Raw genomic sequence first — 25,397 nt, 5'->3', positions numbered from 1 at the left:
AATGCAAATGTAGAGTCCCTAATGCTTGTTCTCCTTCGTAGCCGCGCGTTATAGCTATGATACGAACTAGTCCTTCCCGCAACACGTGACAATAAATTGCGCAGACGACGCCTCTGCCTCTCTCTGCTTGTATTTTTGTCCCGATGTCTTTCGCGCACCTGTGCTGGTTTAACAGAATGACCAGGAACATACAGCGTTCTCTTTTCCTACTGGATAACTATACAAAATACGAGAAGGGAAAACATTGTTAGTCACCTTCAGATTTTCTCCCAATCATTTGTATTGAAGCCACACGTGTTGAAGGGGCGGCGCGCATGCGGATAAGAAATATCTTATTCCGGTGCTTCGTCGGTTCACTTCAAAGCGAGCAAAAGTGTGTTCCCCTGTTCGTTCCTCTTCCCGGCCACGAAATTAGGCAACAAATCTCATCCTTCCGCCGTAAAATTATCGCAGCTCAGCTTTAGCGGAACTGATGTGACGTCGACGTTGGAGCCTGTTCAGTGGCTTGGCTAGCTTCGAAAAGGCGGAATCGACGCCATAATGTAGGTGTCTCGATATTTGGTTTCGGTTTTTGTTTCCTGTCACGTGCTATTTAGAAGGTTATTAAAGAAGAAAAAAAAACATGGAAATTACTTATTGCGGTACAAATAATATTCACATATAGTACACAGTGAATTTGAAACACCAAATATACGGTGAATGCGATGTGGACGAATGTCTGGACTGTCAGAAACTAAGGACCTACATTGTTGCGGCAAATCTGCTAGCGACAGGGGCGCTCTCCCGCGGATGACGTCATGTGGGTAAACCTTATAGACGGGCTCATGCGCTAACATTTTTGCGTTTTCGTTCATTGCTCCAGTTCCGTCTCAAATTCGCGCGCTATGTGTTAACTATACACACAATATTTGTGGGATGATGGAAGATGTGGCGCTGGGACATTTACATGTCATTTACAGCTGTGGCTAAGAGCGACGTACAGACGTTGATATATGGAGAGAGGACAGCATGAAGGAGTGGTGGACAGGGATGGGGGGGGGGGCTTGTATGCGTCGTGGGCCGACTTCAGGGGGAACTGTGCCGACATTCGTCTGATAAGTCCGTGTTATAAGTGTGGTGGGATTCGAACCCACCACCTCCCAGTCTTCAGCACTACCTTGGTTACCTCCAAAAAGACGATGCATTTATGACAAAGGCCCTCCCTTCGTTCTTCTTTCTTTTTTTTTTTTTTTTTGTTGAAGAGTATGGATGTTTGACGAGCAGCTGCTTGTTTTCCTGTAGAACTCGTTTGCCGTCGATCTGTTTTACCTTTTCCCCTTTCCGTTGAAGTAGTACAGAAAATTACTTTCAAATATTTTACATCACTAATCCTATATATTCGTGCAATGCCGGAAAGTGTTCAGCCCGTCCTCTTTCGGATGAAATCCTGCGATTTGGACGTTTTCTTTCCAGCGAGCGAAGCTGTCTGCGCATTCAGCTGGTGCGTGGGCTTGAAGACATGAAGTGTTTTGTCAGTTCTCATTGTGAACTGAGGCACGTCTGAGGAAGAGTTAACAGGCTGGCTGCGTCAAGCGAAGGTCGGCTGCTGCCGTAATAAAATGTTACTCGAGGTGCTGCAACCTGTGCCCAGGCGCCTGCTGCGCGTTCTCGCAGACTGCTCATTAAAGGGCGACGCCGCTCTCCGTGGGCTGTACACATGTGCTGGGGGGAGGGGGGGAGGAAAAACCATACAGCTCCGTAACGTGACAAACCAACTGGCACAGATATACAGCGCGTTAATGCCCGTCATGAGGGAGAATGAGTTATGGAGAAGAAACGTATGTCGGAACCCAGGGCCCGTATACGTATATATGATTGGCTTTGCATTCGCAAGTGCTCGTAAATGTATGCGGACACATTTCTCGCGTTTTCCCCACTGTTTATTAAAGTTGAAAATGCGCCCATTATTTTTATTTATTTAGTAATGCAGTCGACCGTTGACCTTCGCGGGTTTGAATTTCGCGGTGGTATCTCCCCCCAAGTCTCGCGACAGTCGAGGACCAACAGTACTGTAAGCCCTGTCGGGCTGTAACAGGGGATGGATCATATGCACATCACACAATGCAAGTATCTCTTCTCACACACGTTCACGTCACCTCTTTCCGCGCTGTCGTTGAAATAGAACATCATGTGTTTGATCGAGTACGTTAGCAGGCAGCAGTAAGTACCTGTGTATGCCTGTCTTTCCGTCCTGTGTCCATACAGTTTTGCGCTCCGAATTAGTTTACATTAGCAGGCATAGGCCGTTCCGTTCCACTAGCGTTCTTACAAAGAAACGGAAATTTAAAGCATTGATTCTGCTCTGGGAAGGGTTTAGCGTGTACAGCGATGGACCGACTTCAATGGTATATTCCCCGTAATTTCAGTGTCGCATAACATTCTGCACCAGTACCAGAGTGACCACTATATATTGTGCGAAACATTCTTAGCCGTATCTTTCTACGTTTTTTTTTTTTTCTAATTCCGCGTTACATTTGAATTCAGTTGCTGATATTTGCTCATCGTACGTAGAAAATATATATATATATATATATAATGAAATTTCAAATGCTAGGGCGAAACTTGGGCAACTGTGGGAGGGCCATTCGTACACAATATTCGTGAAAATTGATGTTGATAAGGCCCTGGACCGGCAGTCCAGAAGATGTGGGTTCGAGTCCTACAACTGTCTAACATTTTCAGTCACTTCCTCCATTCACAATATTCGAGCTAAACAAGTGACCCCAAAAGAAAGAGGCAAAAACCTCCAGTCTGTTTAAGTTAATTTCTATAACATCAAGTGTAAGAACCGGAGCTCTAATAAACGTAGGGAACCTCAATAAACTATAATTGGAATAGGAGCATGTCGCAGCCCTCCAATTTTGGGTTTCTATTTTACGAAGACCGTCAAATTGTATTGTACGGGACATGCTGAACAATATCGGCGCAGAAATCCCAGTAAAAGCTGTTTATTTTCTGCAAATGCGCGTTGCTTCGGACACTACAGTCGCAGTGGCACCTTCTTTTGCTGCGCCGTAAATATTCCAAAACATACTGTAAACGTTTCTATGGCAACGAAGCCGTTAACCCATCAGGGCCATCAGACAACTTCTATTTGTCGCCAGGCTCTGCCATGGTTACATACGCAAAGCATTGAGAGTAAAACAGCGCTAAATGACACGCGGAAAAATCTTTTTACTCAAGAATATGATGCATTTCGGGACTGCTCAATGAAGATTGAAGAGGCCTTGATTTACCCCTTTTGATGGGACTTCGTTAAGGGAATATTCACTGGACTGGCCGTTGCTCCACATCCAGTTACTAAATATACGTCCGCCATATAAGGGGCATTTCAGTTCTACGTCTACCAACCATGCGTGAGTCGGCTGGCAACAGTGGGAATATAGCGCGTAATGAGTTTAGCTGCAGCCGCGACCGCTGGTCTAGACGCAGCGTCTAGACCTGTTGCGGGAATAAGGAAGGCAAAAAGGCTACTGCACGGCATTGGCGCCCCGACGGCTGGGATCTAAAGGCGGCTTGTATACTTTGTATCGTTTCCGACTCCAGTCCGTGTTTAGTGCACTATGTGATTCTTTTTGTGACATGCTGTGCTTCGCTGAATGTTTTTGTTGTGCCACATTATAGAGACAGGGCGGAGAGAACGGAGTCCGGTAGATATTACACTCTGCGAAAGAAAAAAGAAAGAAAATAAGGGACCAATTACAGCTTCGGTACAAGTCAACGGCGTTTGTGATTGGCTTAGACGCGCGCATAACGCCTCCGAGTCGCAACGCAGTGCGCCCGCATGCATGGGAGGTGGCCCAGGTTCAACTCCGGGCGCCGTCTGGGTGTTTAAATAAAGTTGTTGTGAAGTCGGTCCAGGACGCACGATTCCCCACCCTTTCTTGCGATTAGTCCTGAACGTCAAGCAGTCCAATCACAGCCGCCGGATATGTCTCAGTGTTGCCTTTACCCTGGTCCCGCTGCGAAGATACCGGGTACGGCATAGTTACAGCACATTTGCATGCTTTTAAAGCAAACAACACATTATCAGTCAGGATTGTATGCCCCATTCTCAGTGTACGGAAGACATTCTCCTCTGGCGGAGAGATACACCCTTGTGCCGGCTGCTCTTGAGTTGAGTACAGATTGCAGTTATTTCCCATCTCCCCACAGTACTGGAAATACTCCCCAAAGCTCGCAAATTCCCTGCATTTAGTCCCGAAAGAGACTAATGGTTGGACTAACATTACTTGGGCTTACTTTTTTTCTTTTTCTTAGAATGCACATGTATACCGATGTGTGGTTAACGCGTGCAAAACGCCACGCACATAGTACATGTGTGTATATAGGATGAGCCGATGGGGGTGTCTGCAACAAGGTCGCTATATACGTTGCAACTGTGTGCATTGCTGTACTTCTACGTATAATTTTTCTCACACAGCTATTTTGTTGCTTTATAAATGAATACCCTGAGGCTATCCATTAAAGAGGAAAAAAACAACAAAAAATAACGACTCATCAGCCACCAGTATCACACAGGTGGCAACAGACAAAAACAAAGGAGGCATACTGGTATTTGCTGCTGGTTATTCTGCAACATGTAGCAGTATTATTCTTGATCCTTTTTATCCCGAGCACGGCATCAGGATGTTTCTGTAATTACCTTACAGAAGACAAGAAAGCTCAGTAGTAAATTTCAAATCAAAATCTATTGTTGCTTCCCCCCCTCTGCTTCTTTTCTGGTCAAAAAGAAAACAGTGTGTCCTGGTGTACCCTAAGAGAGAGAGAGGGCTAATTTTAGTCTTTAGGGTGGACTAGATTACCATGAGTCCCTTTCGGGACTATTTGCAGTATTTGGGAGTAAATTTCAGGATAGTACGTGGGCCTGAAATGGAATTGTACTCCAGGGGACTATCGGCTCTAATTACTCTCCAAGTACCTTTCCCCCCGTTTTTTTTTTTTTGTTCTTTGGTCTAATAAACATATCCCCCCCCCCCCCCCCCTTACTCTCCAAGTTACTCCTGTAGAGTGTGAAAGTCGAGGCTCGGAGGTAAACCAACCAAGCAAACATAACCTGAGATGTTCAAGTGTTCGAAAAGAACAAAGCTTATCTCGAGAGAAAATTCGTTTGATTAATTTAATGACTCCATTTTGTTGAGCGAGAAAACCAATCGACGACCATGCGAACGTCATCACCACCACCTCCACCACCACCATCACCACCACATCCACTACCACCTCCTCCTGATAGGTCCCGGCATCATTGCTTCCGATCGTCCAGCCAACATTTTGTGGACGATGCTCCATTCGTATCCTCCTTTATTTGTACATACAAGGACACAATACAATACAAGGACACCTACCCTTCCTGGTATCGCTGTCAAATTATAGAAGACACGAGACAGATCCCACTGTGAGTGTGACCCAGAGCCGTGTATATCCCTAACCCTATACACGGCTCTGCTGTCTGCTGTGACCATGATACGGCCACATACCAGGACGTCCCTTGACATCACGTCCCACCATTTTGTTTCATTCAACGTCTTCATGAAGATCTTGGGAAAGAATTGGTTCTGAGTACGTTTGCCAGTCCACCAGAGCGATAAGGATAGCCTGGTACAATCTGCAGGCCTAAAACGGAACAGTGTAGACAAACGGTAGACAACCGTACGTGCCGTCACGTCTAAGAGAATACACAAAGGCGGGCAATTATTGGGCTCTTATTATTCTGTGAAGTCGCCGCTCCTGCCTTTCCTAGGGCTACACGAAACACCAGGAAAGGGAGAAAAAAAAAAAACTGTCGAGTGAACCGAAAATAGCCCGACGGGATTCTGCTGTGAAGGATCGTCGTGCATTGCTCCACTTGTTTTGTTTTTATCCATCACCATTATCTTCCGATGGCAACGTGGGTATCTTTGAGATACGCGTGTAACGTTGGAACGGACGTGAATTTTTTTGGTTGGTCAACGTACGTCTCATCGGGCTGAATGCACGGCTGGTTTTGACGGCTGGTACTTTCTGTAACTAGTTTTAGATAATTATGTACGCGCGTGGTAGCAGCATCCTCATAGGGAGCATAGGCGCTTCATTCATGTCCAGCTTCCTTCCTCTCTCCCCCCTCTCTTGCTCTCTCTCTCTCTTTCTTTTTAGCCAGCAACAGATTGTTGGTTTTCTTCATTCTTTGTTTTTCTTTTTCTTTTTGTCATTCAACGAAGATTGGGGAAAGAGGGCCGAGCACTGCGTTTCACAGCCTAAATACTATAATACCTAATATTGCTTGTATCCGGGAACATACTTGAGTATAAGGAACAAGAACCCAGTGACCGACACCGAAGAGACAAATATGATAAGTTCTAGTAATTTTGTCGTGTTTGTCTCCTCGTCTCACGTTTCTCGATTTCTGTTCCTTAGTAGGGTCCGCGTTTTGGTCATTTATATGTTTTGTCAAATACGGTTAGTTCTGGCATAGCATAGAAGTGTTACAGGGGAAGGTTTGGAGAAGGGGAAAGCGCCGCAGGCGGGTATCCCCTACACTCCACCTGAAAACGAGGTGAAGGAAAAATGCAAATGAAGGAAAGGAGCAAAAAATGCGATCGGGTACCGGCATTTTCGGCATGTTGCACCATATGCAAGAGTATAATTCGGAGTTTTTCGGAACATACCGAATTTCCAGAAAAATATTCGGCGGGCGTCTTTCGCCAGATACCGCAAACGTAGAACCCCAGTTGTGCGCCAGTTAGTACGCGTCCCTTCTATCGAACAAAACTTACCCAAAAAATAAACAAATAAGAAGTAAATTAGGGAGCAGTTACAGCTTCTCGTCCCCATTTAGTACCCCTTTAACACTTATATTTATTCCCCAGCACAGCAAATAGTCCCTAAACTTTGCATGAGTCCCCGTGCGTTTAGTCCCGGAAGGGACTAACGGTTGTCGCAGTACATTCGCTCCCCAAAATTACTTATTCTTCTTCTCTCGAACAAATTGATGTGCGGTGTGAAATAATGATGGCAGCTATCTTACAATACGCTTCGATATTTATTCCTCCATTTACACACATACTGTTGTTCAGGGTTAACACTGAATGCTGAAGTTGCGGACCATTAATATATTGTAAGCTCCACTTGCCCGCAACAATAGAAATTAGCGCACATGCGAGACATCACCCGCTGACATATCCCAGATCACTTCGCGATGCTTCTCCGCACATTCAATCAGCGATTGTCACACGTGTCAGACGCGTTCAGTAATTGCGTCTTGAACAATCTTTTCGAACACGATCAAGTGACTGACGACGTGGGCAATGCATGTCGCGGCCAGTGGTTTACCGAGTGTTTTTTCTCGTGTTTTTCAGCCCATGGTGGACATGAGCTCGGAGTCGGACTGGTCTCACATCTTGGACAATCCCATCATTCTCCACGATCGCATGATGTCGGACGCAGTCCAGTCGCCGCGCATCCAGTCAGAACACTCTTATTCCCTGACGTCTAGCGACGAAGGTCCCGACTCTCCACTCTCCATCACACCACACATCAAAATCGAAGGTGAGCATATCCTTCTGGTATCCCGCCGAGACAGGAAGATGTCCCGTATATTCCAAACTAAAGGACGGCGCACCTGGCGGGCACCGCTGCGTATTTGGTCGTGTTCGTAACGCACTTCAGTATCAAAGCGCGAAACGGAGCCGATATAATGTGTATCATATAATTTGCGTATTAATATAATTTCTGTTAGGAGAACAGGTTGTAGCCAAGAACTGTGCAGGGGAGCCGCCACCCACTTTGGCCTCTCAGCATTGTAATGCAATAAATTGTTTTACTCACTACATGTACCCCGTGCAAAAGGGGTATTTCTGTAGTACCCCTCCGCCTTTATATATATATATATACAAAGGAAAATAGCCGAAGCTCCGTGGCTGCACGTTGAACATATATGTATATATATATATATATATATATATATTTCCTAGGCTCAACTGAAATGTGCAATAGCAGTCTGAAAAAGGTAAAACTGTTTTAAATGGAATACATCCTCGGGAATGAAAGCGCTACATTATGACACTATTGATCACTTTCGTAACATGAAAAAAAAGATGAAAACATGAAAAAGAGACTGCACTTCTTCAGGTGGAAGAAGTGCAGTGCCTACCTGAAGAAGTGCAGTCTCTTGCACGAAAGTTCTTGTTCAAATAAATCTTAGTTGCTCCTAACCGTTTTTCGTGTTACGTGTGTGATTTCCCTCTTCGCGGGCTCCTTGACAGTGTTTCTCTTTTTTTTTTCCCCCTTTTCGACGTATTAATCACTTTGTTATTATATTATTTATTATACATTGTTAATTACAAAGAGTATAAGTTCTCGCATTTCAAAACGGATATCCTGATGAGGGCAACACTGAGGACAGAGACAGGACGACGTAGGCTCAGAGACTCACATTGTTTCATCTCTGCCCTTCTGTGTCTCCCCAAATACAAGGAAATGTTGTCTTTCTCACATATGAACCAGCTAGCTTTTCTTCTCTTCTCTTACTTTGTTTCATGGTCTTCTCAACGAGACAAGAGGAACGTTGCTAGTATACACCTTTGATAACGCGTCCTTCGAAGTACCTTGTGTACCGCACCCAGTCCAGTCCCTGAATCACTCGCGCTGCCATTGGTTCCGGTAGGTACGACTCACGAAGACGCTACCAAACGGTCTAATAAAAACTGCCCGTTAATGCGTTACCTTAACAACCGATCCGCAACGTCGCAGATGCCGCACACTCGATGTTCATTACATGTCTCATCTGCGCGTTATCTGCTCCCACTTCCATATTAATCGCGACGTGTTATCTCGTATGTGTCGTACAACATGCCGATTTACTACTTCCGTAACTAACCGGTACATTATTGTATACGATAAACGTATTCCCAAATTACTACAGCAGCAAGTCTGCAGGCCACGAAGGTTGTGTCGCTTGGAACTAATACCGAAGGTCGTTTCGAAGTCACGCGCTGGTTGTGCCATTAGCGCGCACGTGATAAACCCCACGGTTTATTTCTTCATGCAGATTTTGACCAGCGTTTTCGTACTGGTAAACCTGCACCACACCCACCGATGCCAAGGAAGGAATGTCCTCTCGAGCGAAGCAAAAAACCTTGTGAAGGACGCCCGATGTGGGTGATGATTATAAGGCTCACGCTCGCTTAGTCACCCGCCAGGAATGTTTAAGGCGGTTCGCAATGCAATATGAAATACAAACACGCTTGACCGTTAACAAACACTGCAGCATGCATACTGTACGCTGTACTGTTACCTTTTATTTTCTCTTTATTTTCTTTGTCCTGCTGCATGCAGAACGTAAAACTCACTGCCAAGTTGAGAACAAGGTCATGCATAAGAATAACGGATATTTATCCGTTTATTGGATGCGGTAGATATGGTACTTCGGAAGCCATGTTTTCAACGGTCTATACTGATGCTCACAAATAGCTAGTATCTCGGGACTTAGAGCCACGAATTAACATTACCAATAGATCAATAAAAAGAAAGAGATGACGAAACTAAAAAGTCGTAAAGGTAACATCTGCACAATGCGCGAAGCTCTCTTTGTTTTGCGCTTGCGTATAACCACCAACGCTATCCCTCACGTATACGCAAAGGCGGTAGCGTACGATGCACTAAAACTCTCCATTCTACACCCCTGAGCTACACCCCTTCGGCACACATAACTCCCTAAACTGACAGGAACGTTGTCACTACTATACTACGCGAGATCACATCACACACACACACACAATCCTATGAATGCGAGAAGGCACGAGAGAGGAGGGTGAGAGTGGAACGGCCTTGATGGAATCCAGTCCGCCTAGTTACAGGTCAGGCTTTTTTTGCTCTGTGCTTATTTCATAATTCGGAGCCTTTCGTGATTTCTTCTTGCTTCTATCCATAGACAGAAAGGGGCTTTCTTTTTTTCTTCTTCTTTCTCCTATCTCTTTAAACGCTGCGAAGCTGTTACTTACTGCTGGCAACCAGTTCGTTTCTTGCCAACGAAGTTTCTTGCTCTTTGGTATCTGGCGATGGCCGATAATCCCTCCGTACGAGCTTTGATTCCTCACCTAGTCGTACGAGTGCCTGGATGATGTTGTGTGATGAGAATACTCAATGTTTCGCCACGGATAAAAACAATCCGTGGCCCGTGTGGCTCTTGGACTTCGTATAAGTCATAAATAATATAAGCGCGTGCAGTATTTATATTGACCAGCGATGTGGCCGAGCGGATGTCGGCACCGTTCCCCCTGAAGTCGGCCCGGAACGCACACTACCCCCCACTCCTCCCTGCTGTCCTCTCTCCATCTGTTCTACATCTGTGCGCCGCTCATAGCCACAGTTGCTTCGTGGTGTTAACACGGAATTTAAAAAAAAAGTGTTTATATTGAAGAAGTGCATACAATATATATATTACCCAGTGATGTTTCTATTCTGTCAACGTTAACACTCCACTCTGTGGCGCAATACCCGTCCGGAAACAGAGTTGATGTGCTGACACAGAGAAATAACATAAGGGGTCAGCATATGCGGTGTAGCAGAACACTGTATGCTCATAAGTTCAGCCGTTATGTTCCTAAATTCACCACACGCCATAATTAGCAAACACACAAGGACATACATACACAATGATAGTAGATGTAAACAATGGAAATAAATGGACATGTGCGATGGTACTCTTTGGCCAATAGTTGTCCTTGTGCCATAAGAAAACAACAAAAATAAAGCATGCCATAATTACAGCCTTGCGTTGTAGCATTAAACTCGGTGAAACCTGTTTTTACCTCCCCGATTTGCATCGTCATTTTTCGATAAAATCCGAAAAACCCCGAAAACGAACTAACTTGCAAAAGCGCTAATTTAGCCATCTCTGCGAGCACTGGAGAACGCTAAGCACCGCGTATTCATCAGAGCCGCTCCGCATGTCGTGTTCATCTGAAATTCGATAAGCGCGTTTGTTTTTTCTCTGTTTCATCCGATAATGTGCTCGTCCATCCGGTAAAACCAGATTTTTGCCGTCCGATTTAGAAAGAAACACAAGGAGATATAGCAGTGGCTCACAAAGACCACTGTGACACCCTCTTCCCCACGTCCATCATGTTTGTGCATCTGCTGTGCATGCGAGCAAGGTCACACCTTCTGCGTGAGCAGCAAGACGCGATTTCCGACTTTGCGTGCTTTGTATTTCGTCAGGTGTGCACGTTAAGCGCGAAATTCACCGGGTTACATCGTCAAACAGCCGTACATCATCCATTCTCTGACAGACGTTTCCGTGCTTGGAATACTCGTGCAAATGCAGCATGTTGTCTCGATGCAATGTACGAGTGAATGAAAGCCAGAAAAGTATGTAGATGCTGATAAGGTAATGTAAAAGAGCGAGGCGAAAAGAACATGCAAAAGGATCAGGGTATAGAGAGTAAGTTATGCCAAGTAACATTTGAGGAGAGAGGCGCGAGATATCGTTTGCTGCCGTCGTGCAAAGTACACTAGGACCCAATCAAATAAAAAAAAGTGTAAGCCTAAAACCGTTTCTCAGAGACGCCAGCGGTGCATCGGAACTTTTTGTGCGATTCTTGTCGCATTCATTGACTCGAGGAGGAAACACAGCCCCACCTTAGCAAAATTGATTGCCATTATGCCTGTATAATCTTATCCAGATATCGGTGTCTAATCAGTTATCGATGATAAGACACCGCCAGCAATCAACCCTGTTCACGTCGTCTGCCCCCACAGTGCACGGAACGTTGCACGGACCTCGGAGCAGCATTTTCCAGAACTCGCGTTGTACTCCCGCGGCACTTTGTAGTGCAAAGGCCGCACCTCCACTCATTCGAATGATTCGCACCGTTAGAAACTCCTACACAAAGTGGAAGACAGCTACATAGTGACGGGACAGGTCGTACCCCCTAGTACCCCCCACAGGGAAAATGCGCATTTGAGGCGGAACGAAAGAGCTGCGTTATGCTCGTATGAAGCGGGCTTTTTAAAAGTATCGACCGTAGGGGGACAAGATTTTTTTTTTATTCTCTGTTAGCGCCGCGAAGCAACTGTGGCTATGAGCGGCGTACAGACGTGGACAGATGGAGAGAGGACAGCAGGAAAGGAGTGGGGGATAGGGGGGACAAACTTTTTCGAACGTCATTGTCGACTTCCAAATGGCGAAAGGAGCATTCTCTTGAATCTGAGGTGGTAATGGGACGAAGACGAGTAGAAAGGTGAAGACGAGAAAGAACCACCATTCAAGTTGTCATCTCATTTACTCCTCGGATGGTAGCGCTAGCGCTGGTATCGGGCGAGTACTCCGCTGTTGTGGTACCTGCATCGATTTCTCGGCCTGCTGCGTTCACTGGTACCGTAATTACTACACTGCCGTCATTTCACGCTTTCAAGGGTACTCGCTGTATCCGGGTCTGGTAATGATGCGTTTCTGGGAATGTTACTTATTATCGCACGAGTGTAGATCCGTTGTTTAAAAAAAAGCAGAAAAAGGAACTAGCATCATAACGTGGAATTGTGCGGCGTATTATACGGTACTGGAAACGAGGTCTTGCACGTGCGTCGAACAAGAATTCTCGTAAATGTTGATCCTTTTGTTAGCCGTGTTTTTTTTTTAAATGTATCTTTGCAGTGTAAGCGTTGGGCAAGCGTAACGCAAGAGTGTTGCAAATATTTCTTTCCGTGCATCTTTTCTGTGTGCGCACAAGCCAGAACCTCAATGGTTTCTAATCCCTCCTTTCTAAACGCTTCACTTTGTACTGAGCTGTGTTCCTCATCGATAACTGAAGCTCAACGAATATCTTTTGGAATTAATATATTTGAAATTGAGGTTCTATGGCTTTCGCCCGTGTCTAGTCTGCTTGTTATTTCACGTGAAAGAGCGCGCTCATGGATTTTTTCAGCATTCCCCACTTTCCCCCCCCCCCCCCACAACAAAGAACAAACTGCCTCAAAATAGCCAGCACATACTGGTGTTACGTACCCCCTTAACTCCCCCCGAGAAGAAAACCCTGCGCACCTCGATCCCTGAGCGCATCCTTGTCAAAGTATGGCAACGTTGTTCGAAGCACGCTCTCAAAGCAGCTCGACAGCACCTTGCCGAACCTCAAAGCAAGGGCAATAGCAATCCTTGCATAGCAATGGGCCAGATATTTCAACTGACGCTTGTCGTTCATTGGCACCGCACAGCCTTGCGGGCAGCAAGCCGGCACGTGTAGGCGGGGCACGAGCACGTGTGACGTCAGTATGACGTATCAGACCCCGGCCGATGGCTTTTTCCAGGCGAGGGGACTCATCGGAGGGGTCGACCTTGACAGGAAGACGCTGCGCTCTGCTGGTTCACGGCTGCTGGGCGGGCAGGATGTAAACAAACTTTGGGCATCCAGCCGGGAGGGATGCTTTTTTGGAACAGAGAACTTTGCTAGGGCGTTCCCAACTTTACTTTTGTCTGGAGGGCGCACGTGAGTCACGGACGCGGAGTATAGTCTTGGAAGTAAACGATGGGTCTTGTCTTGCCGGTGGCTCTCAGCCTCCGCAGGACAGAAACCCTGTCTGCAAGGAGAGGAGGCGTCTGAAATGTTGGGTGTGTAGGGAGGGGGGATGTCACGACGGGCCCCTAGTTGTAATTGAGAGCTCGAAACTGTTGAGGTGGAATAATGGAAGCTGGAGACATAACCAGAACATTACGTGAACCACGCTTGCCCGCGGATGACATGACACTTTCCTTCCGGCGCGAGTCTCGATCTGCAATTTGGTGCGGGTAGCGGGTCGGATGCGGATTGCCATTTTTGACACCAGCACGGGGTAGTAGGTTGGACGCGGTTAACACGTTTTCCGAAAAACAGAAAATGTTGAATGAGTCGTTCACGCTTCTTCAACGAGTACAACGAACCTTCTAGGCACGTTGCCCATCAGGGACAGCCTTGAGGCGCTCACAGCTCATGCCCGTGTTTGTTCTCGTCACGGGTGACTTGCCTGGTGCCGATGAGATTTTGAAAAAAAAAAAAAGAAAAAAAAAGTGCGGGTCGCGAGTCGGATGCGGGTCTTGCACCTGCGGGTACGGGTCGGATGCAGGTCAAATAATTCCGACCTGTGCGCAGGACTGTAGACGTAACGTTTCGGGCGAACTGTGTCGGTCGAAGAAGGTATACGCGGGTACACGTTTGCTACCTTTATCACTCACCCTGATCTATTATCCACGATAAGGAAAAGGAATATAGCGCTATGTGAAACTTTCGAGTAAGCTCGCCGAACAAGTGCCCTTGCAGGGAGGAAAGTTCACGCATCTCTTTCGAAATTTGGAACTCTGTACACTTTTCGCTTGCAGTCGATGATCCCGCAAAAAGACGGCGAGGCCTAAAACCGTATTTATTAGGCTCCGCGTATATACCTCGAGGGCGGAAGAGAGCGGCGTTGCCTTGAGAAACGGTTATGGGAGTGAAATTACTACCTGTACGAGCTCCGGTAGTACAGTGACTCGGGTGGGCAACGGAGTGTTGAATGGGTAGGCCTCATCTCCATAAATTATTCCGAACCCGGCGGCCATGCGTGGACACACGCAGGGGGAAAACGCGTCGTGGACGCAGCGCGTTTTTTTCTGAAGGATGGAAACATTGGGGGGGGGGGGGGGGGGGGGGTATTCCAGATTAGGGAGTTTTAGAATAGAGTTTGTGTGAAACGTAAGGCTGCTTGGCTTGCGCCCGTCGCTTGCAGCGCCGTTGCGGCGAGAAATGAAGACTTAAAATTAAGAGTTGGGACGAATCCATTTCGGATCCGTATCCGTATGCGAATCCGAATCCGAATCTGGCGAAGGTTCTACGAATCCACAAATCTTACGAAGCTCGAATCTTTCGAATCCTTTCTTTAAAATGAGTTGAAAAAGCCTGGAAAAAGAAACGCTTCTAGTGAAAAATGTTTTGAAGCGGAATATAATACCTTCGTTTAATGAAAAACAACTTAAATAATGATTTAGTTTCAGGAGAAAATATACTTATATAGTTCTTCTTAAATGTAATTTGTTTAACATGTTGTTCGTCGACTATACAGCCCCCCCCCCCCCCCGGATCCGCCCCTGGCGTGCACTAACGCTCTTCTGAAGTGCATTCCTTAGGGCCGTAGCTGTTCCTCTCGACCTTGGTTGTAACTAACTTATATGATTTCTATTTAACTTATACTGGTTATATTTAATTTATTTTGTTAAACCCGTGGCTCGTCTAACATCTAAGTTGTACTTTTCACGGACTCTGCACTCATTAACTATTCCCATGTAATTTTGATACACCCTCCGATGTCATTTGTTTGCCGCTAGGTTTCTCGACAGAAACGCCAAAGGAACATTGAAGGTACAAGGAGTGAGGGTTCTTTTTCCTTGCACGCAGCACTATTTCGGGATGCGGAAGGAGTGGCAGTTGATTGTCCTGTACGATCAATAAAATGCAACCGCGTAATAGACATTGTCGCGTGACCCTATCTACTGCGAGCCATGTTCGCCTACCGACCGTTGATCTGATCTTACGAGCGCCGATCGTTGGGGTCTCTGTTGGACACCCGAAGTCGAATTCCTTTTCTCAGAATCGCTCTGATTCCACGTAGATCTTTTGTACGACTTTGAGTATGAACCTTGAGTGTCTTCATAAAGAATGTTCTTGTGTCTCTGCAGACATGGAGTCTGAGTGCTTTCCCGCTGTCCCCGTGTCCACAGCGACGGGTCAGTCCGACCTGGCCAATGTAGTGGTGAAACAGGAACCCTTATCGCCCCCTCCAGCATCTCGTCCACTGAGCCCTCCTCTGGCAGCACAGTCACCTCCGCCTCGTAAGGCAAAGTTGCTGGCATCAGCAGTGGCCCAGCATCAACAGAGTCTGCTCAAACAGCCCACCATCGTGTTGGCAGCCAGGCCTGAGCGCCATCTTCTGCTTCCAAAGGTCAACATCAAGGTAGAGCCATGTGAGTGTGCGAAAATCATTACCCATTATTTGTATATGTAATTTCCATTTGTACTTATTCCACAATAGTCTACGAGTACATAAGGACACTTTGGGGGGCCGCAAGATTCCTTATCCTTATGGACCCCATATATATGTTCATGGATTCGTATATGGGCCCTTCACTCTTAAAAAAAAAAGGTGTACCTTAACTCCTTTTTCTTGCCACATAAATCACTCCCTTTTGGAGAGTACAATTACTCTCAAAAAGGAGTCTCCTCATTCCCTTTATGGAGTCGGGTTACGCCCTAACTCCCTGCAGGAGAGTCATATTTCTCTCCGGTAGGGAGTAATGTTACTCCCTTGTGGGAGTGAGGAGACTCCTTTTTGAGAGTAATTGTACTCTCCAAAAGGGAGCGATATATGTGGCAAGGAAAAGGAGTTAAACTACACCCTTTTTTTTAAAGAGTGTTGGCATTACCAGGATTATCTATATCAGGCTGTCAGGCCGGCGTACACATTGACTTAGAGTGTTCTTTGTTTCTCTCTCACTCTGTTTCGCCTTTTCTTTTGTGGTGTGATGTTCATTCTATACATGCTCCTTCCTCCCAATACGTGTTTGCAGCCTCAGGATTCGTGCTGCCGCCGACGCCACCGTCGAGCCACGGCAGCGACTCAGACGGCAGCCTCTCTCCCGTGCACAGCAATCCATCTCCCACATCCTTCGCCGACACACCATCGACGTCTTCAGGCCATGGGTCGACCTTTTCACAACAGTCTTCATCTACGTCATCAAGCGGGTCGACCTCCCACCACCACTCATCGTCAACGTCATCGTCGATGAGCCGACGCAGCCAGTCACACTCACGCGTCGCCGTCACGTCATCGTCATCTTCATCATCGTCGCGGGGATCCACGGGAAATGGGGGATCACAGCTCATCAGTAACCAAGCGGTAAGTCGGACAATGGTATCACAGTTTCATCCAGCAAGCACCATCAGCATACTGCACCAGTGTTTAGCGCTGCATTTGTATGAATGAAAGAGGAGAGGTTCCAAGTGTATATAACCGTAGGGGCGAGGACGTTACTACAGCCTAGTGCGCTTTTACGAGCTAGTGTCCCAGGAAAGGGGAGTAAACAGCTGCGCTAGCACATTAATGTTCGTGACCTTGTGCTTCGTTACGGAAATTTGCGGACCTTTCTACTTCCCTGCGCTTACCGATGTCACGCGAGAGCGATTGGAAATGCGCGAACTGCGACTGTGTCAACGCATTGCCCCACAAAATGCGGACTTCTACTTCTTCCTCCGCTTCTTCTTTTCCTTCTTTTCCTTTCCTTTCTTTCTCTTCTTTTTCTTCCTTCCTTCCTTCCTTCTTTTTCTTACCTTCTTTTTCTTACCTTCTTTTTCTTACCTTCTTTTTCTTACCTTCTTCTTCTCACCTTCTTCTTCTTGTCTTCTTCACTTTTTCTTCTTATAGCTTCTTCTTACCTTCATCTTCTTCGTTTCACCTTCATCTTTCTCCTTCCTTCTCCTTCATCTTCTTTCTTCTCCTTCCTTCTCCTTCATCTTTCTCATTCTCTTCTTACTACTTCGTCTTTTCTTCTTCTTCGTCTTTTCTTCTTCTTCTCGTCTATTTCTTCGACCCTCGCGGGAGGGTGCTCTAGAGGTGTGGTGCAACTGGACATCTCACAGAAAATGTGTTTTTTAGCTGCATATGATTTGATTAAGTGAATTAATCGAGGTGGTTCTTGAGATATAATTTGTCATTCATCGTAACTGATTAATATTTGTCGCCAATACGCGTCACACGTGTGATCATTCTGTGACTGACCAACCAATGCGTCTACGCCATTTTTTTACGCTCTTTTCTCCTTATCGAGATTTTCCGCTTATGTTATCAACACAGAACAACTACACATTTCTTGCATGTTCAAAATTTTGCTAGTGACATGCAACGGCTATATTGTGCTGGCGTACATTCCTGCGAAGTGTTTTGTGCCGCATGGTAAGCTCTGTACCGTGTATTGAACGCTTGGTAGCTTCTGTGTGCCAACATCAGGTTACGACAGTGGTTGTGAAATAGTCAATTCATGAGGAGTTCAATATCTATTGCAGAAGGGTGCCACTGGTGTATTACTCTTGACGGAAGAAGAGAAGAGGACACTGCTGGCAGAAGGATACCCCATTCCGCAGCGATTACCATTAACCAAAGCTGAGGAACGGTCACTCAAGAAGATTCGTCGAAAAATTAAAAACAAAGTATGTGTCACAGTGTCCTGCTGTGTTTTGCTCATTGCCAAGACCACAGCGTCCATCCGGAGTTGCTGTTTCACATTCTGCTCCCACTTATAGATATCTGCTCAGGAGAGCCGACGAAAGAAGAAGGAATACATGGATTCCTTAGAAAAAAAGTGAGGTTTAATCCCGTCGCACTGTTCAGGTGCATGCGCGCCAGGGGAGGTTGGTGAATACAGCTGGCCTTGTTTTGTCTGTATTAGGGTTGAGACATTAACGAGTGAGAATCAAGAATACAAGAAGAGGCTGGAGCTGCTGGAGAATAACAATAGGTAATTTCACTGTTGATGAAGTGAAAGGTATTGCTTATCATGGAGAGCAATTTGTAACTCTGTCTCTGATCTGTCTAGGACATTAATGTCACAGCTGCAAAGGCTGCAGGTGCTGCTTGGGGAAGCTCCGAGTAAGGGAAATCACTCTGTGCCAACACAGTCCACAACAGTGGTAAGCATTTTCTTCCCCTTTTCCCTAAAGTTATTCCCCTTTATATATAACTTGTTATGGTGGTGGTGGTGGTTTTTTGTTACTTTTTATAAAAAGTTACGAGGGCAGCGTAGATATTGTTTTTATCGTTATCAAGAGTATATAACTACAAGATGACTACTTACTTTAAAATACCAATAATTAACTCTTTAATATATAATTTAATATATAATATTTCATGGACGCACTCTTCAGGTTTTTTTAAAAGCTAGAATGACTTTCAACAAGGATTGTCTCCCATTCTGCTTTCGTGGTTTTGCCCCAAACTGCCTAATTAAATAGTTAGTTGATTAATGATAGGTAATTAGTCATTTTGTAGTTACATAGTCTCTTCAAGATGATGTCAGCCTGGCTGTATAACTCAACTGCAGAAGACATCATCTATGCTGCTGTCATGGTTTTTAATAAAATAATCCATAAAGCATAAAATAACACCCTGTAGCATGCAGTGGTCTTATTGTAACAAATGCTGAATGAATGATTGATGAACTAGACTGACAGGTTATTGGATTGTCCATGCAACAGCTGTTAGTATGTTGGCACGAAACGAAATCGAATTTCAACATGTCGATTAGTACCACATGGCAGTGTATGTAAGTAATCATATTGGAACCAGACAGAGGATAATCAAACTGGTTATTTGATACAGTCGTTGATGAACTCACATTTGCACTTGTGTGCATAAGAAGGCTATAGCTCAAGAGAACAACTACAAAAGTGATATAGGGTCCTAAAAAATATTGTGGTCGTATGCTCACGTCCATCAGGCGAGATCACGTGCAAGGAACAAGTTGGAATGTGGCTCAACATTATGATGTTCAGCATTGTTTTCATACGATCTTGCATTAGTATGAAACAAAGATTGCCAATATATCCACGTGAAATGCTTTGTATTGTTTCAGCACATGGACTTGGAAACAGATGATGAACCTGTAGACGTAATTTAAAGTGCACAATGTAAGGAATGTTTCTTTGCTTGGTAGCACTGTGTAGTGATATGCCATGTCGCGTAGCCAGCAGGTCTGACGCAAGGGCTTTATTCTTTTTCTCACCAGGTACCACTCTTCAAACTCACAGTGGGGCAACACCCATTCACCACGTGTCCATTCTATTCCATATCTGTTTATCGCTTTGATCTGCATCATCTACTGCTGATCTTGTTCAATTCTTCTGGTTCTGTCTGTTGTCTGATTTGACTGATATGGCTACAGTGCTCTGCAGAAAAGAAGAGGTGAGAGGCTTAGAGACCACAACTTGTTGATTGGCACTGTATGCACGTAAATGTGATGTAGATATTAGAGTATTGTCTAGTTTTGTTCCATATGTTGTGTGCTATATACGGTACGGTGGGGACCAGTTCCAACAATTACAGTTCAGCATGCCAGTGTAGATCATCACAAAGGGAAACATTAAAAGTATGCAGTAGGGGAACAACCTTTAGTTGGTACAATAGACTCATTAATTCAAACACCCGGGGAACACGATTTTTGTTTGAATTATTGAATGTTTGGATTAGCAATATTTTGCCTACATATATGCTGCATGATAAAGTTATGGTTCCTTATGTATGTATCTGCACGTACAGGGTATTTATTTTTATCGTTCACAAATTTTTCTATAAAAAAGCTATGAGAACAGCATGGATGTCGTTTCTGCAGTTTGAGTTATACGGCCAGGTGGATATCCTTTTGAACAAAGTGTGACTATAAGATGGCTAATTACCTAATATTCATTAATTAACCCTTTAATTAGGAGATTTCAAGCAAAAGCGAAATTGCAGACTGAAGGTTTATCCACATTGAAAGCCATTCGACGTTTAAAGACCCTGAAACGCGCATGCGCGTTAAAATATCCATCTCCGAATTTTGATATGCAAATGAGCCGAAACCGAAAAATCATGCTTCACGATTGCATTACCATCGCCGACGAAGGCTTATCTGGGCCGGGAAGCGGTTTTATATCTGGCAGCAGATCGGCATACACCTAGTCCAATCATCTCAATCGCTCCGAATCACGTGACCCTCTGACGTACTCCTGCATTCCCGGTCCCCGCGGTTTCGGCTCATTTGCATATCAAAATTCGGGGATGTATATTTTAAAGCACGTGCGTGTTTCAGGAGTTTTTAAACGTGGAATGGCTTCCAATGAGGGTAGTCCCTCTAGACCCTGAAGTTTTCGGGTGTTTCTTTCTTTTTTTTTTTTTTTCAAATTCGGGGACTAGAAATCTAGTAAATAAACATGTGCTCTAAATTCATGCAAATTCGGGTGGAAAAACATCCAGTACGCTAAATTCGGGGAGAAATCTGGCTCAGTTACTCAAACTAATTGAACTGGTTTGGTACAAATGGTGATGTAACTGCGTTTGCTGCCAAATAAGTTAGTGTGCATTCCTACAGATGTCTCAGTGAGGGCAATTTTTGCCGGGTAAAAATCTGGTTTCACCCTAAAGCAGCAACCTTCAATTCGGGGTGAAAATTCGGGGAAGAATCGGGTTACACCCTGAAACTTCATGCTCTACTCATTCTGCTGTTTCGCTTTTGCCTGAAATCTCCTAATTCGAGAGTTAATTCACGAATTTTACGTAATTAGTAATCTTGTAGCTGCACACTTTCTTCGGGAAGATCTAGCTCAACTGCAAAAATGACATCTATGCTGTTCTCAAAGCGTTTTTATAAAAAAAAAATCTGAAGGATAAAAATAAACACCCTGTATAAAACATGTCTGTCATTGTTTCCTCTACTAAACGTCTGTTGCAGTATCATGATATCTTCGCTTGAAGTTGAGGACATTTCATTATTTCCGATACTCAAAGCTAGTCTGAAGCGGAACGTTCGAAATGGTTTCGGTGACGCGCAAATAAGCTCCGCCTTTCTGCACGCGCGCTGGCAGCATGCGCATGCGTCGTATCGCGTAAGTCGGGCGCTCGGTGACCCCCGAAAAGCATGCAGGTTTGAAGCGAAATGAGAAACGGTTCGAATTATTGGACGCGGAAATACATTGGTCCTGCGGGGCACGTTTGATGGTGCCGAAAGTTTTGACCGAAAAATTGGATAGTCCGACTTATCGGTCGGCGACTGTATCATACGGCGTGACATGAAATGGCGTAACCAATCGAAAACAGGAGCCGCTTCGCACTTCGTGGGCTTCGTTTCGAGCAGAAACACTTCATGAGGGAACGAAAAGATCGAACATTTGAAAACATAGCGGGCCAAACAAATATTCGAGATGTGTTTGCATTAACCGCATGTACGAAATATTGGGGTTTGAATTAACGCGAGTCCACTGTATATGTGCATAAGATGAAGCCAACAAATCTGACATGCTGTTCTAGAGCCTGCTATACTTCACAGATTGATTTGTGTAGTTCAAGAATCATTACTCATGTTATAAATAGCTGCTCTGTATCTATGTTCCGAAAGCCACCGGCAGTGTGTTGCTCACATGCTCTCGTATCTGTCATTGCAGTATTCAACCTTCGTAGTCAACCTCTGGGAAAAACTTGCTCGTCATCCAGCATCTGAAAAAAAAAAAAAAAGAAAACGAGACCACAAGTGCCCTTACAGCATGCATCTAGAGCGGGACATCTATGTATTGAGTGCCAAATGTGAAGCAGGTTTGCACTGTGAAACTGGAGACAGCGAGCCACACAGAGACGTAAGCCATCTCATCACCACTGCAGCAAGATAATGCAAAACAGAGACAGTTTGTTCTAGCCACTTTGTGTTTCTTCTGGGTACTTACTTTGCCATGTTGCTTTGGGTACATGTTTCAAACACTAAAGGAAGGGGCTTGGAAAACTCCAGTTCATTTCAAGCTGTGAGCATCACCTGTAAATATTGCGCACGTGTGACACCATTGTATCCACTAAACTGGACAAACGCCACCAAAGTACGTCTCTTGCAGCATTGGAGTGTCTGTGCCCCCAAGCAACGAACCTTGTCGTTACCATTACTTTTCCTTTTTTTAACGTACCTTATCATTGACAACTGTGGTACTAGGGTTTGAAGTGCGCTCCCCCCCCCCCTTTTCTGGGTGTTTCCACACAATTGCTACTAGTCTTGCACATGATGTGTGCTTTTTTTTTTTTTTTTCCCTAAACATGTGTCATAGCTCCCTATTCTTTTCCTGCATGGCCATAATGTTTGCTCACTGCGCCTGGCTTGCAGGAGCATTTTGTTTCTTTCTTCTTTTTTTTTTTTTATTGCCTGTTCATTGTCGATGAGGCTTGGTTTTGATATTTGAGGGCCTATTGTACTTTTTTTTCTGGTTCACATTGTTGGTTAGGGGATAGTATTGTGTTGCTCCTTAGTGTGATCTGTTGCAAACACTTGTTTTAATGACCACATTTCATTTCATGCGAGAAAATAGATGTGGTTTTGAAGCTAACGTACTGTACAGCAACATAACGAAGAAATCATTTTGTATCTGTTGTTCTTTAACCTTGAAGACAGCTTTCAATGTACATAATTACTTATTGACGTGCAATGAAGTTTTACTGATCTACCGCAGCCATGATTATAACCTTTCGACATTGCCTGTATAAGTGAACTGCTGTACCCAAGATGATTGTTTTGCCTAAGCTCAGATTTTGGAGATAAAGCAGTCACTGGTTAGCCCTTGAACTTCTACTCAAAAATGCCCTCAACTAAGTCAAGTCATGAAGAATAAGTCAATTAAGTAAGTGTTGTAATAGGACTGGTTGAGCATTGCTGTTGCAGTGTTGGATTAAACTAACTTTAAGTACAACTTGACCACCAAATGTGTCATGCAAAATTAGACGTGCTATTAGGTATCATCATGGCTGCTATGTCTACATTTCCACGTGGTGATCTTCAGTGATGCAATCATTTCTATGTTCTGTTGCACGAGACAGCTTATTGTCATGCAACGGCAAACATTAGTGCAATGAATATGTGAAAATAATTGTTGTATGCAGATGAATGAAGTGTAAATGCTATGGAAGGGTGCAAGGAAATGCTAATGTCTCCTTGAGCTAGCATTGTCACGTAGAAGTAGCTTCCGGCAAAGTGCCTTGTCTATGACATTAGCATAGTTGAAACATCATCCATACTACAGACGTCGTCAATCACTTGTTTGTAGGCACACTTCTCAAAACATGGCTTCTCAGCAGTTGTTTATATGCATGTGCCTTCTCTACTATTCGTTATTGAAGTAGCAGAATGTACTTGAAGAGATTTATTTTCAGACATTTATATTAAAAATCAAGCAAAGCCATATATACACACACATTTTACTGTCGCAACATATCCAGCCTTCTGTGGCAGGGCCACACAAATTGCTGTGGTGAGGCAGCCCACTCATTGTGATCTACGTTATTTATTTCTATCTTCCTGCAAGGAGGTCAAAAGTCCCGTAATAAAAAAAAAAAAAAGATCATAGAATCTCAGATCTATGTTTACCTGTAGCGCATTAACAATTATCTAACCTAAAATTTCATCAATCCATTGTTGGTTAACACACAAAGAAGCTCAGGTTCTAAAGGTTTTACACAACCAGCGTCAGTACAAAGCTTGTAATGCATAAAATGTAAGGTGAAGTTGACGAGTGTTGGCAAAGTTCCTATTTCTCATTTCAGTTACACGAACCACTTTTTTTTTACTTATTAGGACTGGACAACACATAAACTGCTGTTTTAGCTGCACTGCATTTATGTTCACTGCATGTCGTGTTGCGTTGATGATTTATCTTGTTTGGGAAGAATTCTGGAAGCTTCTTCTTGAAGGTGAATAATTCCAATAGCGCAAAGTGTACATATACAGATTTGATATATATTTATATATATAAATATATATGTATATGGTGTGCAAAAAGAGTTTCTTGATTGCATCAGTAATCGTGTTCTCAATGTGCTTCTGTATTTTAGGTGGGTCCGGTTTATGTTACAAAACATATATACATTCCCGAGCTATATCGTACATGCATAAATATACCAAGATTTTTTTTCTCTACAGCTTCTAGACTGCAAAAGGGCATAGTGTATTCTTAACAACAGAGAAGGACAAGATTATGACTTGCTGTTTTTATATAGATGTTATTTATTGCCAGAAGAGGTAGCCCTTTAAAGAACATCAGAATGAGAGAGGATAAAAGCTATCAGGAATGAGTCAGCATTTGTACATAATGGTTTTATAGAGGCTTCAGCTGTAGGAAGATGGAAAGAGCTATTTATTCTGTCATTCTAAATCATTCTTTCAAAGCACTTGCTCATTTTTGAGATTGTGAGAGAAAAAAAAATCATCTGCCCATTGTTGCTGCGGGGTCCTTAACTAAGGGATCAATGCTTGCCCCCTGCCTTTTGTTGTTTCGGACCAGCTGGTGTATCATGGGAGTTTGTTTGCAATAGCAAACTCATTTGTACATTTTCAAGAGTTTATGTGCACTTTTAAAGTGGGGATGATTTCATATTTTGTCCTTTATTTCATGAAGATATAAATTTTATTGATTAAAACTTTTGCAACCTCTATACCGCTTTTGTTTGTGCATCACTTGTGAGCAATGCATAACCAAGCAATGCTTAAAAGTATACCCCTTTGGAATGAAGGTTGCAGGTAAGTTCCTGAGCCAGCTGCAATACGACTAAGACAAATCTATAAACTACCGCAGGCGTAAGCGGGTGGGTTCTTCTGTTTTGCTCGC

The 25,397-nt window shown here is 44.4% G+C and overlaps 1 protein-coding gene across 3 annotated transcripts in view; it reads left to right on the top strand.

Moving 5' to 3' along the window:
• LOC135401359 (cyclic AMP response element-binding protein A-like) overlaps positions 1–25,224 on the top strand; it is a 111,784-nt gene extending 86,560 nt beyond the window's left edge. For all 3 annotated transcript variants that reach the window (XM_064633729.1, XM_064633730.1, XM_064633731.1), the window contains 10 exons: positions 7,374–7,563; positions 15,698–15,982; positions 16,586–16,914; positions 18,078–18,221; positions 18,315–18,373; positions 18,461–18,529; positions 18,608–18,701; positions 19,643–19,697; positions 19,796–19,971; positions 22,206–25,224. In XM_064633729.1, the coding sequence (XP_064489799.1) occupies positions 7,374–7,563; positions 15,698–15,982; positions 16,586–16,914; positions 18,078–18,221; positions 18,315–18,373; positions 18,461–18,529; positions 18,608–18,701; positions 19,643–19,687 (1,215 nt within the window). In that variant the 3' untranslated portion in view covers positions 19,688–19,697; positions 19,796–19,971; positions 22,206–25,224. The remainder of the gene's footprint in view (positions 1–7,373; positions 7,564–15,697; positions 15,983–16,585; positions 16,915–18,077; positions 18,222–18,314; positions 18,374–18,460; positions 18,530–18,607; positions 18,702–19,642; positions 19,698–19,795; positions 19,972–22,205) is intronic.
• Positions 25,225–25,397: the final 173 nt, after the last annotated feature.

Source organism: Ornithodoros turicata, chromosome 7, assembly GCF_037126465.1.
Source record: "Ornithodoros turicata isolate Travis chromosome 7, ASM3712646v1, whole genome shotgun sequence".
Taxonomy (NCBI): Eukaryota; Metazoa; Arthropoda; class Arachnida; order Ixodida; family Argasidae; genus Ornithodoros; species Ornithodoros turicata.
The sequence above is the reverse complement of the archived record's forward strand: the minus strand, read 5'-3'. Positions and strand labels throughout refer to the sequence as shown.